Raw genomic sequence first — 15668 nt, 5'->3', positions numbered from 1 at the left:
CCTGTTCCCCAGCAGTTGTGTATACAGCTGGAAGCCTTTCACATACTATCACTAATGACAGGCAATAGTCAGATTTTCAGCGACTATGTGACAAGTACACAGATTTAAAGAGACTCACAATATTTTGCAGCCCTCAATAAGAGCATAGAGTAGTGCCTGCCACACTGATTGCAGTGAAATATTTATATATATATATATATATATATATATATATATATATATATATATATATATGTGTGTGTGTGTGTGTGGGGGGGGGGGATCTGTGCAGTAGTTTTGGAGAAACTTGCAGTTTATTAGTAGTACCCAAACACAGAAATAGTCCTTCACATTCAGGAGCCACAATGATTGGCAGCTCTCTCTGTATGCTCAGTAATAGGCAGACAGCAGTCAATCATTGGCTGGAGGGCGGGGTGGGTGTAACTAGCCTGCAGCTCATTATCCAGGACTACTTTAAGGCCTCATTTCCAGGGGGAAATTATATTTAGCAAATCCGCATCCCATAGGAATGCATTGAACATTCGCGGTTAATTAAGTAGCATGTTCCACTTCTGAATAAAGGTAAGTTTCTCCCAAACTACTGCACTGATTCATACAGCAGACATATCCCTGTAATCCGTGTGACTGTCACTACCTTGTGCTGCTCTCACAGAGGGGAGCAAAAAGATGGTGACAGAGTCTCTTTAAATCACCTAATAGCGTTTCAGTGAGCATATAGATGGCAGTGGCCCTCTTGCACTTAGGACCCCTGTGCTGCTGCTGCACTGTCCCTATGTCTTCTCTACGTATTGTGCATTACGTCATTGATGCAAAGACAAAGTCTGATAAAGCAGATTGTGATATTCAGGTAATAATTAATAATGGGCCATTTAAAAGCATAATGGAGAATATAAAATTATAATATATAATTCTTTAGGAGTATAATAATATTAAGGGGTTGTCTGGGTAAAGCCTGGTCACGTGTATATATGAACCTCCAGTCAGAGGTTACGTCTCTGATCCAGCTCAAAATACCGGAAGAAAAAAAGCGTAGCATGCGCACTTTTTCTTCTGTCACAAAACCAGGCAACTGAGCGGAAACCGAACAGACGTCATTACAGCCAATGGAGTTCGTTCTGCGCTGTTCGTTTCAGTACAGAGACGGAGCCGTTCGGCTACAGGGATTCCCCTTTCCTACTCCCCGAAAAGGGGGAAAAAAAAAAGCAGAACCCTAGGTGCAGATGTGAAACCATCCCTAGGGTAGTTTCACACGGACTGTCGTGATATCACTGCGAGAAAATCGCGGCATAATCCTGTCTTTGTTCCCGCGATTTTTGAGCTTCGCTTATGCTTTTTCCTGAGAATAATCTTGCATCGCATCGCTGCCGCCTGCGTTTTTCTTGTGCGATAAAAATCGCGCTCCTTTTTAGTGTGAAAGTCAATAGGACTTTCCAATGTTAAAATCACGTTGCACAAAAAAAAATGCAAGTTCGTGCAATGCGATAAAAAGGAGGCTTCAAAGGGAGACATGGGCGATTAAAAAAAAAAAAAAACCCCCCACAAAAAAAAAAAAAAAAAAAGATACAGCATGCCGTGATTTTTCTTTCTCGCAACATCGCATAAGTGAAAACATCGTTAATGGGAAGGAAACAATTGTAAATCATTGCTGAGGAAAATGGAGAAAGTCCAGCGTTAGGTTAAAAGCTTTCAGTCTTTACTAGAGGATCCAGACAGACAGACAGACAGACATGGAGGAACGAAGGACATGTGCCATCTTACATGTTTCAGGCAAATTCTGCGCTTTTACTCCCTCTTGCATCACGTGACTTTATCGCCCATGTGAAACTACCCTTATAAAACAACCCAATGAGGTAGAAGCCAATTTTCCCCATTTCAGGGGGAAAAAAAAAAAATTGGTTCCTGACTCCAATCTGGCAATCGGAATAATCCCCAGATCACCGACCCTTCTGAAGTAGTCAGTGATCTAAGAAGTAATATTGTATCGCTCAAGAAAGGCATCCAGGCCCCTCTTGTACTCTTTTAGTGAGTTCACCATCACCACGTCCTCAGGCAGAGAGTTCCATAGTCTCACTGCTTTTACAGTAAAGAACCCCCTTCTATGTCAGTGTAGAAACCTTCTTTCCTCTAGATGTAGAGGGCCCCTCCTTGTTACACATAAGCTCATGTGCCATTAGCCCAAGGAAATTCATTATTCAAAAAAACTCTGAGGAGTCACATTTGGTAGAAGCGGCATTCACCCCCATCACTATGGTATCACGGAGTGGCCACGGCAAAGTAGGCCGGCATCACACACTTTTGAAATCTATCTAAAAGAGAATCTGTCTTTGTTGCTCATAGCAGCCAATCACAGCACAGCTTTCATTTTACCTCAGCAGATTGGTAGTTCTTGTACTGCTGAAATAAAGTGAAAACTGCACTGTGATTGGTTGCTATGGGCAACAAACACAGATTCTCTTTTAGACAGCTTACATAAGAGCGTGGTGCCGGCCTACTTTTCCATGGTACATCCACAAGCACCTACAAGGCACAGGTACCTCAACCGTGCGGTCCTATTAGTCAATAGAAAAAAAATGATAGTACTCAAAAATAGGAAAAAAAAAAGTTTTTCCTTTTACTCACCCAAGTTGGGTAGTTTCAGCTCTAACCAGCCTCTCTGTTGTGATGTGTGGCTTTTTTTTTTTGCGTACGATGAAGCTTGAATGTCCAGATGTGGTCATCCATGGATCAGTCGAGGTGGCACAATGTCCATCCCGCATTATACACTATAGTAAGCCACAGTAATGGCAGCGTAATCGCTCCACGCAGTCCGGCTCAGATGTTCTGAGGATTACCACGTGCTTCAGCGACCGGTAACACAAGCAGGCCTGTCCGCTGATGGGATTATCTGACTTTTCTTTCCATCCTAGTAGGATTGAAGTAATCTTTCTGTTATTTAGTGAGATGGAAGCATCAGTCGCGGGCGTACATGCGGGGCGGCTCCACGCTCGCTTGGGCATTTTAGAAATTCAGAGAGCAAATACTGTTAGTCCGGGCTGTCTCTGAAAGCTCTGGGTCGGGGGGAGAGTTCCGCATTCTACTCGCAAGGTTCCAGGATGGCTGCACAATGTGCTAGCGCCGAAATCATGAAGGATTTTCTCTGGCAGGGCAGCCACATCGGGGTCCGTCCTGAAGTAGCCTAATTAATATGATCCTTTAAGACGTATCGGATGATGGCCATGTTCACATTTGCATTGGGAAGCTCCATTCAGAGTGGCCGTCTACAGTTTTGTCAGATTTAACTCCTTAAGGACCAAGCATTGTAAATTTACAGTGCTTGGTCCTGGGCTTTAATCCCACCTTATAGTAAAAATACGGCACGGGGTTAAAGCTCCACCAATGTAGTTTTCAACCGCTTCTGCCTTCTCCTTTACAGGCTACATAGCACTCAATGAGCGCCAAGAACGGAAGAGAGAAAGCAGACGTTTAACTTCTGCTATTCGACCAGGCGATCACGTGATCGCTGGGTGCTGCCTGCCACAGCAGAGCTGCAAGGTCCTTGCAGAACCCGACCACTATTGTCACTACAGGGGGATGTTTTTCCGTGCAACTGTCTACAAGTAAGATGGTTGTTATTGCCCAGAGAAACCAATCACACAGCAGCTCTCATTTCTTAAGCTACTGAGGTAAAATGAAAGCTGCGCTGTGATTGGTTGCTATGGGCAACAATGAACGTCTTACTGGTAAACAGTTTTGCTGAATAGGCCCAAAAATTTTATTCTGTTGTAGAGTTTTGTGGCTTTGATATTCATGGCTGCTGGTCTGTCATTAGAGTGCAGTGTCATTTTTGAACAAACTTTGGTGAAGATCCGCCCAGCGGGCGCACAATTTGTAAGCGGAACTCTGATTTTAAAGAAAATAATAAAAATAAAAAAATTATTTATGTATGTATGTATGTATACACATACATACATACATACATACATACATATACACACACACACTATTGGTATGCGAAAAGCATTCTGGCCACCAGTAAGCGTGGAAGCAGCAGAGCGCAAGTTTCACATGAAGTCCTCAGAAATCCACCATCCGAGTGAGCAGAGAATTGAACATCCTATCGCCGGCTGTGTGGCAGATTCTGTGCAAATGTTTGCGATGTTATCCCTACCGACTGCAGTTGTTACAGACCCCGACGACAAAGCGAGGAGACGTTCTTTCTGTGACAATATGCAAACTCTAATGGAAAGTGATGGTTTCATGGAGTCTTTAGTGTTTAGTGATAAAGTCGCCTTCCATCTTTCGGGCATTTATCAAACGTCATGTCAGAATCTGGGGGAGGGAAAACCCACCTGTTACATGGAGCGTATGTGGGACTCCCACAAGGTGAATGTATTTGGCGCGATAACCTGTAGAAAAGTGTATAACCCCTTCTTAATCCATGAGGAAACAGTCACAGGGACGTTGCATGTGGACGCTACAGATATGGATTCTACCGCAGCCAGAACAGGAAATCCCAGGTTCCATCTTCCAACAGGACAGAGCACCAATCCCCCATTTTCACAATATAGTCAAATTTGAACGTTGACTACCAAACAGATGGATTGGCTGTGCAGATGGTGACGATAGTGGACTTCTTCCTTGGCCTCCACGTTTCCTGGAACTTACACATTGTGATTTCTCTCTGGGAGGGGGGAGGGGGGGTGTTAGAGACTACATGTCCGCCTTACCACCCGGAATGTAGGATCTGTGGCATCCCAGAAGTCATTGCATCCATTAGTCATAATCCACTACAAAGTGTATGGCAGGAACTTGACTACAGGCTCGGCGTGTATCCAGTGACAAAGGGGCCACATTGATCACCTCTGATGTGGAGAACATTTTGGATATTGTGCAACAAAAATGTTTTGACTTTCTGTTTCCATTAATATTAAATCTAATGTATCTGAGTTATTAAATGTGAGTTCAAACCAGGAAAATCATTCGAAGTAACCCGGTGTGCGTGTGTGTATGTATGTGTCTTATCCTGATGTGGTGCTGTTTGTTGTAGATGTATGAAGCAACTACACGCTATGCCTCACCCTCACTCATGATCACCATAGCATCTACAGGGTGGCCGACAGAAAAGTGGCTTGGTACTGCACTATTAGGAAAAATGTCTAAAAGAAAATCTTTGCTGCCCATAGCAACCAATTACTGCAAGCTTTCATTTAACCCCCGCATGTCAGAGCATGCCGCTCATTATTTTTACATTATATATTGCCATCCTAGGGTGGGCTTTCTACTAGTAATGCATATTTGAGCAGAATCTCAAGTGTTAATCATTTAGGCTTTGTTTCAAATGGTGTTCATTTTTGTCATAATACATCCGAAATATCAATCACCCATTCTTTTTGAGGCGCTCGCTTTCTTTAGTCTCGCCTTTTAACAGTTATAACTTTATTGCTCCGTAAACGTGAGCGTGTAAGGACTAGATTTTTGTGGTGCAAGTTGTATGGTACCATGTAGTGCAACATATAATGTATTGGAAAGCTTCAAACATTTGTTTTTTTTCTTAAGTGGGGTAAAATGGGGGAAAAAAACTGCAACTGCGCCATTTTTCGCGTGCGTGTGTGCTTGTCATGTTCAGAACTCCATAACTTTTTTGCGGGGTGTGTTGTAGCTTTAATTGCTGCCATTTGTTTAAACCAATGACTTTTTGATCACCTTCTAGTTTTTATTGGGAGACAAGATGACCTAAAAAATGAAATTTTATGACGTATGAGATAAATTATGCGATGCTTAAATAGTTTGAGCTTTTTTGTATGCTGCAATATCAATTATGTCGATTTTTTTGTTTCGTGGGGGAAAAAAAAAAAAAAAAACGGGAAGAGGCACGGTTTATTAATTTAAAAAATTTATTTTCTAACCCCTTAAGGAACCTGAATTTGTAATCATCTGATTGATTCTACCATATACTTCAATAATTAAATATTGCAGCAAATTGTATTTTTAACGTTTACATAATAAAAGTGTTTTTCTGCCCTTTTTTCAACTGATGACCTCTCCTATGGACAGGTCATCAGAAATCGTTGGACAGGGGTCCACCGATCAGGACCCAACATCCATCAGCTAATCATCCAGCACGCTGTCCAGTACACCAGTCCAAACTTCATTATCAACTAGACAGAGGAGGAAGTGGGGGCACTGGCTTCATTCCCGTTTAAATCAATTGGACATCCACCCTGCTATTTTAATCTACTTCCTGCCCAGGACAGGGTGTCAGGAACAGGAAGTAGAAGTGCAGCGCTGCCATTGATATCAATGGGAGTGCAGCGGATGCCCCCAATTCCTCCCCTGTTGACTAATGACAATGTCAAGCCTGCTGTACTGACATCTGGTCGGACGATAAACTGATAGATGGGGGACCTGAGTAGCCCAACTGACCCCCATCCAGTTGAAAAAAAGGGGCAGAAAACCCCTTTAAGCCCTGCCAGCCAAGAGCAGAGTTTAATATGGTTAAATACATGGCAGCCTTATTTATAGTGGAAGCCACAATGCTCTGCCATGTGTGCCGTATGATGATACCACTAGCGCCCAGTAATCCCATCGACTTATAATGGGATTAGTCAGGGTCGGTTGTGGTGTCCATCATCTTGACAGTCAAAGTCAACGTGATCCTTCAAGATTCCTTCGGATACGTGTCATATTGTCACATAAAGCTGTGGATTGCAATCATCGATAAGCCGCTTTTTTGCAAATATGACAGCAGTGTTTATTGACTTACCCAGCCGTAAGTTATTAACAGCAGAGGGGGCGAGCACTACTTCCTCGGGAAGCCCTCTATATACATGCTCAGGCACATCAGCCAACGTCTCGGCTACCTCTGGAGGTTTCACTGCATCCTACAAGTCAAAGCATGAAAACACAAGTAAATTACCACTTCTAAAACTAAAAACATTTCATTACAAGCCCCCGAGCAAAATGTATCCTATCTGAGATATTCCCAGCAGCAAAGATCACACAAACCGCACAGTAACCCCCATCCGGTGTCCATCCTTCAGATATGCTTTTCATCGAGTTAAAGACAACTTTGCAGCTCTCTGACAGGTCTAAGTAAACATTCGCATTCCAAAATGAAATTATGGATCAGATTTTCTTAGAACTCTGCATTGCTCTGTTACTCCTCCTGGAAATGTATACATAAGTTGACAGCTGGGTGCTACCATTCCCCTTAGCAATGCCACATGGACACTGCCCAATCAGCATCAAAAACTGTAGGAGCATAATCCGTTGACAAGAAAAATGGTAACACCCAATTGTCAATTTACTCAAACATTTCCAGGAGGAATAAGCAGAGGAAGGAGTATGAAAAGTTTGGAGAAAAAAAACCACCCCAGAACTATTTTTTCATGGAAAAAGTATTTACTAAGTCAGACATGTCAGATAGAGCCGACACATCTTTTAAAGGGTTTTCAGGGACTTAATTTTTTTTTTTTTAAAGGGCAGTGAATGGAATAAAATCTTACACTATATTTCTTACCCGTTAAGGTCTCATGTCCACGGGGGAAAAAAAAATAAAAAATCAGGCCTGCTGCGGATTCTCCTTGCAGAATCTGCAGCGGGTCCCTCCTGCCCCGCGGACATAAGGCCAAAAAATAAGAACAAACTCACCTCTCCGGACGCTGCGGATCTTCCTTCCTTCCCGGACGGATCTTCTTTCTTCGGCCCGGCAGATGTGTTCGACACGCCAGTGGCGTGCCGCGCGCATGCGCCGAGCACATCCGCCGGGCCGAAGAAAGAAGATCCGGCCGCGACAGAAGGGAGACCTGCAGCGTCCAGGACAGGTGAGTTTTAGTTATGGTACGGGTGTTCCGCGGATCCGGACGGCTTCCATACGCTTCAATAGAAGCCTGCGGGAGCCGTCCCCGCGGGAGACCCGCACTAAAATGGAGCATGCCCGGATTTTTTCCCGCACGCGGATCCGCGCCTGAAGGGAATAATGACATCCCCAGGTATTTAACTACCTGCGGGTGTCCAATGCATCCCTATGGGGCGCGGAGCTGCGTGCAGGAAAAACGCAGCGGATTTTAAATGTTAATTGTACCGTGGACATGAGGCCTAAATGTCCCACTGCTCCGGTCCTGGAAGCTCCTACAGTGGTCATATAGTCTTCCTCATTCACAAGGCAGCTGCAGCCAAAACCACTAGCTTCAGGGGCGAGATCGCCTTGTACATCATGTAACCCGAGGCCAGTGATCGGCTGTAACAATCAAGGTGAATGACGATGGGTACGCGGGCGTTGCAGGAGTGGAACAATATTTAATGGGCAAGTAGTGGATATTTTATTCCATTCTCTGCTCTTAGCCATTTCTTTAAGTCCTAAAAAACACCTTTAATTACAGTTAAAGGGAAACTCCACTATTGTGCCACATTTTACAATACCGAGCCGTTCAAATCTACATTAAGTCTCTGTAAATTCTGCATTTGAGGCTCTGTACACATTTCCGATAAAATTGTAGTATTTCTGTTCCTTCATAAGAACAGAAAAACAAAGATGGCATGTTGGATCTGCCGTATGATAGAGGCCAATCGCGCCAAACAGAACATACTGGGGAAAATTTAATAAAGGGGGTATTCCCATCTCGGCTTTGCATAACTGAAATGGGGAAACGCTGCAATGGCTAACGGCCATCTGATCGGAGCCTTTGGAAAGGGAGCATTTAGTGCAACAGTGTTTCTGTAGTGCTCAGTGAGGTTATGGAGAGAGTCGGAAACAATGTTGTGCGCTGTTCTACGCCATTTTCGTAGCTCCTGTTCACTTTAAATATGTGCTCTGCCACGCGCTCGGTGGGTCTTCCCTACGGATGGTCGGAACAAAACTCCAAGAATTTTCTCATCTCAGCCATGAAAAGCCAAGATGGGGATGTATCTTTAAGACCACGATTTCAAACACTGGTCTTAATATTTTGCCGGGGCGCATGTTTTTTTTTTTCTTTTTAAAGTATTAGGCCACGGTGAATCCACCCCGCCACCCCGTGAGGTCTGCTGCACGTAAAATCCTGCATGACTTCTAAAGTTTGACGGAAGTTCCTGCGTGCCGCTGCAGAGTCTACCCCCATCAACTCATACACTCTGGCGCAGCATGTCCCACCTACACGACATAGCGTGAAAGTGGAGCCACAAGGCACTGCTGTCATCAACGCGCCGGGTGCCATTATTCTTCCGCCTCCAGTTACGGGATTAAGCGGAAACCTTCATGGAACCAGATAACGGAGATGAGAACATCCCTTTACGTCTCCTCTACGGTTTATTCTACATGGAGGCAGAGCACAAGAGAACAGTGTATTGTGGGAGATTTAAACCTAATCTAGTCACGTGACTGCACAGTGCCGATAACACACATGTACAAACAGAACTTCTACTTTCACTTGGTCATCACCATGAAAGGAAACCCCGTAGCTCAGAATCAGAACAAGATCAGTGAAAACTAGTATTTACCAAGTTGCTCAACTTTTCATGCAGATTTCAACTGTGCAATGTTGTTCGAAAGTGGAGTTGCCTTTTAAATCTCGCTTTTTCAAAAGACTTCATTGCCGACTACAAAGAGGGATGCAACTAAACCATCACATTTCTGTCCTCCGTTCAGGAAATGCAATCTAGTATTTCTAAGCACCATCTGTTTGAGTAGTAACTCCCATCACTGTGTAGAACACTGCATACATGGAGGACACTAGAAAAGGTGGTTAGCAAGCAGCAGGAGCTAAACATTTGGTCGGGGGCTTACAGGAAGCGCAAACCTTTGTCAGTCATTTAGTAACACATGCTACAAATGTAAAGTTTAGGTTTTTGTTGTCCAAGTTCAAAAACAAAAAATTAAGAGCAGCCACAGATCTAAAATGTTAGTGACCAGCATTATTAAATGAGACATCTGCCCCCCCTTGGATCATATAGAAGAGAAAAGCTTAGACCGCATCCTTCCACTGTTTATTCAAAGGAAGAACTTCAGTTTCCTATAATAGAAATCCAGAAAATAACACCTGCTGAGAATTATGGGATACATTGTTCCTTAACCCCATTGCACTTCATTGAGATAGGAGTAGGGGTTCCCCCAAATGAGAAAGCATTCAGGTAGTCCCCATGGTCAATCATTGCAGGGGAAATTTAATATCACACTGTGCTCATATGAATGAATGGTAGTACATGGCGGTGTCAAATCCACATCCTTGTATAAGGGCGCTCTCACACGAACGTGTTATCACCAACGTATCACCCGCGCAGGGAGAAAGCAACATGTAGCCAATACATTGCAAATTGCTGCATGCCGACAAATCCCCAACACCATCTTGGCATGCAAGCGCACGTAATATGCGCAAAGATTGGCATGTCCATGTGCTCATTTTGCTCGCTGTGTGTATGAGGCACTGTTGCAAGTTACGTAAAGTTAGTTGCTGTGAATTACGCGTGGAAAACCCGTGCATTTAGTATGTGTGAGAGAGCCCCAAGGGTTGGCGGCATCCAGCTGGGCTAGCTATTTGGTACTGTTTATTACTCTTTCTGGCGGAGGTTCTAATATAGGGTTTCTTTTCACATTGTTGAGGTGCAACTAGTGGAGGGGAAAGGGCTCACCCAAATCTCTAAGTAATCCCCACTCTCAGCTGTATCAGCACAGTTGAACACTACATTAGAGCAAGAAACTGCCCTATCATTATCAGTCTTGTAAGCATCTTGTATGTCTCAAGCCGCAAGCTCCAGGCCAAAAGCAGATGCTGTGCTCATTGTGGTTAGGCCAGTAGAAGCTTTCTTGTGCACAAGTTTGTGTGTGGGTACAGTCAGGCACATTATTACCATCAAAAGTCAGTAAGTAAGGGCAAAAAGTAAGCACTATCACTTTTGAAGCAGCACTATTGGCGCGTAGGGCACCAGGAGGAGCACTATTGGAGCATAGGGCACTGACAAAATCACTTCTGTGGGGAACAGAAGATTGGTACCATTACCTTTTGGGATAAAAAAAAAAAAAAAAAGATGTTTGCACCTTCTGTGAGATGCACCCTTACCACCTGGAGCACAATTGGGCACTATTGTTTTTAGTGACACTATCATTTTCAGGGGTGCTGTCTGCATGGCACTATTTTTTGTGACCAATTATAATTATGGCAGCATTATTTGCCTACCCCACTTGGTTGTTCCTCGGTAGGGGCATAAAAGGTTCTGCAATTTGGCATACGAAGGCTTGGTTTATACATGCTTCGTCAGGAAAAACATTTTTTTTTTAAAAAAACCAAACACCTAGAAAGTTGTTGGAATTGAATGAAACCTTCGCTGTGTGATCGAAATGTTGATATCAGAGCACAGTGAGAATTAATTGTGGAAAACTGACCACTTGAAGGCAGGATCTAGTACCCTGTTGTACCGCCTCCAGCTTGGATAGAAGAGGGGATATGGGCGGCCATGGAGGCTCTAGTACCCTGTTGTACCGCCTCCAGCTTGGATAGAAGAGGTGATATGGGCGGCCATGGAGGCTCTAGTACCCTGTTGTACCGTCTCTAGCTTGGATACAAGATATGATATAGGAGGGCATGGAGGCTCTAGTACACTGTTGTAACGCCTCCAGTTTGGATATAAGAGGTGATACGGGTGGGCATGGAGGCTCTAGTACCCTGTTGTACCGCCTCTAGCTTGGATACAAGATATGATATGGGGGGGGGGGGGCATGGGGGCTCTAGTATCCTGTTGTATCACCTCTAGCTTTGATATAAGAGGTGATACGGGCGGGCATGGAGGATCTAGTACCCTGTTGTACCACCGGCAATAAATCTGGTGACCGGGCACCCACAGAAGTGTGACAATGTTGTGGGGCTTCCTGTGACACCCTTGTGTGTGCAGCCGAGCATCATCTTATTTACCATGAGGCGCAACACATGTGGGTTCATTGCATCTTGAACATATCTCTGAGTGGTCATTATCCCTAGTACCCCTACTAGGTTTGACCGACTGTCGTACACTATGGCCACCAGCCCATCACACCAGGAGGGGACAGTGTGCACTCCACAGCAAAGGCAGGATGGAGGCACTCAGCCTGAGGTCTCCAAACACGAACACTGCCATCATTCTTGCCAAAATGACACCTGGATTCATTGCCGAAGACAACCCGGTTTCACTCTGCAGCAGTCCAGTCGTCGTTTATGACACCATAGCATAGCAAACAGACAACAATGTGTGGGTGTCAAATGCAGTATATGTAATGGGTGTGATGAAACCAAATGTCCTTCAGCCAAGTGCTTGGAAATAGTCCTGACAGACACAGGTAACAATGATGCCACCTGTCTCTGGATAGCAGTCAACAAAACAATTGGAACTACAACGATGGTTTGTCAAGGGAATCCTGAGATCAGTCACCTTGTGTTCGCTGTAACTAGTTCTAACACCTCATAACAGTCTGCTTAAAACAGCCTAGGTGGCAGGCAATTCATCGACTTGACCATCCAGCTTAACTGGGCGAAATCTATTCAATTGCATCGCACTGGCGTCTAGTAGTCAACCAGCTCTAAATAAGTGTAAAAAGAGGTCCACTACACCTCTGAGAGCCTCTTTATAGGCCAAGGGTGGAACCACTTTTAGGGCCTCTGGTGGCAAGAACATTCATCTAATCTCGCCACGACTCTAATCATTTGTATATCTGCCTGAGATGTAACTGCATGCCGAGTTTTGCAGCAGAGACAACTTCTTCTAGGGGCGGGATTTTTTGTAAAGAGTGGTGCTCCCAACATCGGACTTGGCTGCAGAAGAGATTGGGTTGGTAGAAGCTGTGACTCCAGCACAGCAAAATGTAAGTCAGTCCAGCCTCTAAAAGGACTCTAGGTGTGCACACCTACAGGAACAGGTAATAGTTAGCCAGCAGGCCTGTTGTACCAGCAACTAGTTGCAACGTGAGACAGACTGAACTGTGAAAAACATTTGGTATTGCTCAAGGGCTTGCGAGTTGTTCGCACTTTTCAGGGGGAAAGTAGAACATTCCTTATTTTGGGATTCAGACATTTTGTAAGTGGGAAAATATAAAACGAGTTGATAGGCGGAGGCTTGTTAACCCCAAAAAGAAACTGTATATTATGTTCTATAATATGTATTTTTGCTAGATTGTATTGTTTGTAACCACATACTATTGTTCCAACGGTATCGCTGTGGGGTAGTTGATGGCATATAGGAGTCAAGATAACTGAAAAAAATCCAACTGTTGGCACTTATTTTGCGGTTTCAAATATTTAACATTTTGGTTACTCCATCTGCTGTATCGTATCCTGAGTCTTATTCCGCCATATCCCAACCCGTGACCATTGTGCCTTCTAGTTCAGACCAATCAGAACATCTGCAAGATGTTCCACTTAGGTCCGTCTTCTGGTCTGAGGCAGCACAACGATGCAGTAGAAAAGTTAGAAAAAAAAAACAACTTTTATTCCTCCATTTCAAAGCATGGCTGCCAAGCTTTAAAATGGAGGAATAAAAGTTTTTTACTTTTCTACTGCATCGTTGTGCTGCCACAGACCATGTGTCTCTTATGGATTATCTTGGAACTATAGTCCAGGTTCCCTTTTTGTGGCTTTGCTCTGCTGGATCTTGCCCTGTGAGCAATAAGTGAGTGCTGCTTGTGCAACTCTTTTTCTATGTCCGTCTTCTGAATGCACATGTGGCGTAAGTATATAGAGCTTTACCTGCAGGCAATAAAAACTTAAAAGCAAAAACAGACACCATTTTGCCTTTAAGATGAAAATGTGATTGTTCCCAGCAAGAGAAACCAAGTCATCTTGTAGATATGATAACTTTTAATGGCTAACAAAAATACATGATGTTCTAGCGAGCTTGCGAACCTCTCAGGGTTCTTCCTCAAGCGAGAACCCATCCTCAGGCAATGAGGAAGAACCCTGAGAGGTTTGAAAGCTCGCTTTAACATCATGTATTTTTGTTAGCCATTAAAAGGTATCATATCTACAAGATGACTTGGTTTCTCTTGCTGGGAACAATCACATTTTGCTCTACTGGCTAACACCGTACCAAACCTTTTTCATTATGCTTTGAAGATAAAAATTTCTATTCATCAAGTCGTAAAACCTGTATGTGGCAGGAAAGCGATGTACATTCATTTTGCTCTCATTGCAACACATCATCCATAGTTTAATCAGAGTCAATGTAACCTTTCATTAAACTTTCCTTATATCAAAGTGGCTATACTAAGTGGCTATAGTGAATACATACAGCAGGGCACATCTGAGAACACATTTCCCAGCATTCATGTCATTTACTGTCAAAGATGTTTTTGTACCAAGACACATCTGAACCAAGTGTAAAATCACCGCTTACGGTAGTAGCATCTCATGAATGAGAAATGAAACATATGGTTGGGGCGTTGCAGGAAAAAATTGCTCATCAGCATAATCGAATAATAAAGCAAGTTCAGAGAAAGAAAAGACAGAGGAGGTGGAAATGTAGGTAGAATCGGCCACTCAGTGATAGAATAATGTCAATGACTAATAATACACACAGTGATGTCATAGCACAGGAATAATGCTGCATATGCTTCAGGGATAACACACAATGACATCAAAGGACAAAAAGAGCACACAAACAAATCATGCACACAGTGACATCACAGCACCATAAAACAAATAATGACATCAGCAAGCAGGTAAAATGCCCGTAATGATGTCACTCATAAGGCAGTACTGTCATGGGACAGGAATAATGCAGTACTGTATAGCAAAACCTAAATCATAACCCTTTCATCATCCACAGTCATCACTAACTTGATATTACCTTGTTGTGGGAATGCCTTCCATTAGTTATGGGCAAAACAGCAACTTTCATGTAAGTCAATGCTGGCTATCTTATAGGTGTTGTCAGATCGGACCATTTCTGTATCACTGTATAAGCAAGCAGATTTGCCATTCCGGACTGTAGGAAAGCTGGGTGACAAGCCCTATGGGTTTTTTTTTTTAAACAGTGACTGTACTGATCAGCATTTGCCAGGGTTCTAGATGTCTATATAAAGTAGACCACAACAGGCAGACACACATGGTCTCCACTGCAATGCGGTTGTGACAGGGGACTATGCCATGTCTGGTCTTGGTTATATGTGACCCGTGCAGTGCATCATCCACTAGCTTGTATGAGGAAGAGGGAGGGGAGGAGGTGGTGTGAAGACCAGGACGATGTAGGCTGGGGGCAATCACCACCTAGGTCCACCCAACCTTATAAAGCAACATGAATCCTCCTCCTCTGAGGTCTGTCCCCTCCCCTCTGGTGTGCCAAGGCACTCCTTATAGTACACTCACTTTGTTCTGCTTCTGTATTTACATTATGAGCTTAGTTCTGGTATTGTATCTATGTATGTAGGTTGGTTTGTGCTGCATTTACGCTATCAGTTTGATTATGGTACTAGGTTTATGTATGAGCTTGGTTCCGGTGCTGTATTTATGTTATAAGCCTGGTTCTGGTACAGTATTTATTTACTGAGCTGTCCTGGTGTAGGAACACTGCCATCTTGCTACTTTCTTCACAAGCGGAATGCCTATCAGTGCAATATATGTAATTGTTTTGCTATATCAGGGGCACAGGGCACCCTGGAAAAACTGACAGTGCCATCTAATCTAAGGAAGGCGCTGCACAGGCGCATTACAGGACTGCATGGCAGCGTTATAGGGGTTAGACCCCACTACTCT

The 15668-nt window shown here is 43.8% G+C and overlaps 1 protein-coding gene across 1 annotated transcript in view; it reads right to left on the bottom strand.

The window, feature by feature from the left end:
* PRDM2 (PR/SET domain 2) overlaps window positions 1–15668 on the bottom strand; it is a 126708-nt gene that overhangs the window by 90956 nt on the left and 20084 nt on the right. The window contains exon 3 of the mRNA XM_066606720.1: window positions 6743–6860. Within this exon, the coding sequence (XP_066462817.1) occupies window positions 6743–6860 (118 nt within the window). The remainder of the gene's footprint in view (window positions 1–6742; window positions 6861–15668) is intronic.

This window comes from Eleutherodactylus coqui, chromosome 6, assembly GCF_035609145.1.
Source record: "Eleutherodactylus coqui strain aEleCoq1 chromosome 6, aEleCoq1.hap1, whole genome shotgun sequence".
Classification (NCBI taxonomy): Eukaryota; Metazoa; Chordata; class Amphibia; order Anura; family Eleutherodactylidae; genus Eleutherodactylus; species Eleutherodactylus coqui.
Note: the sequence above shows the minus strand (reverse complement) of the source record. Positions and strands in the feature narration are given on the sequence as shown.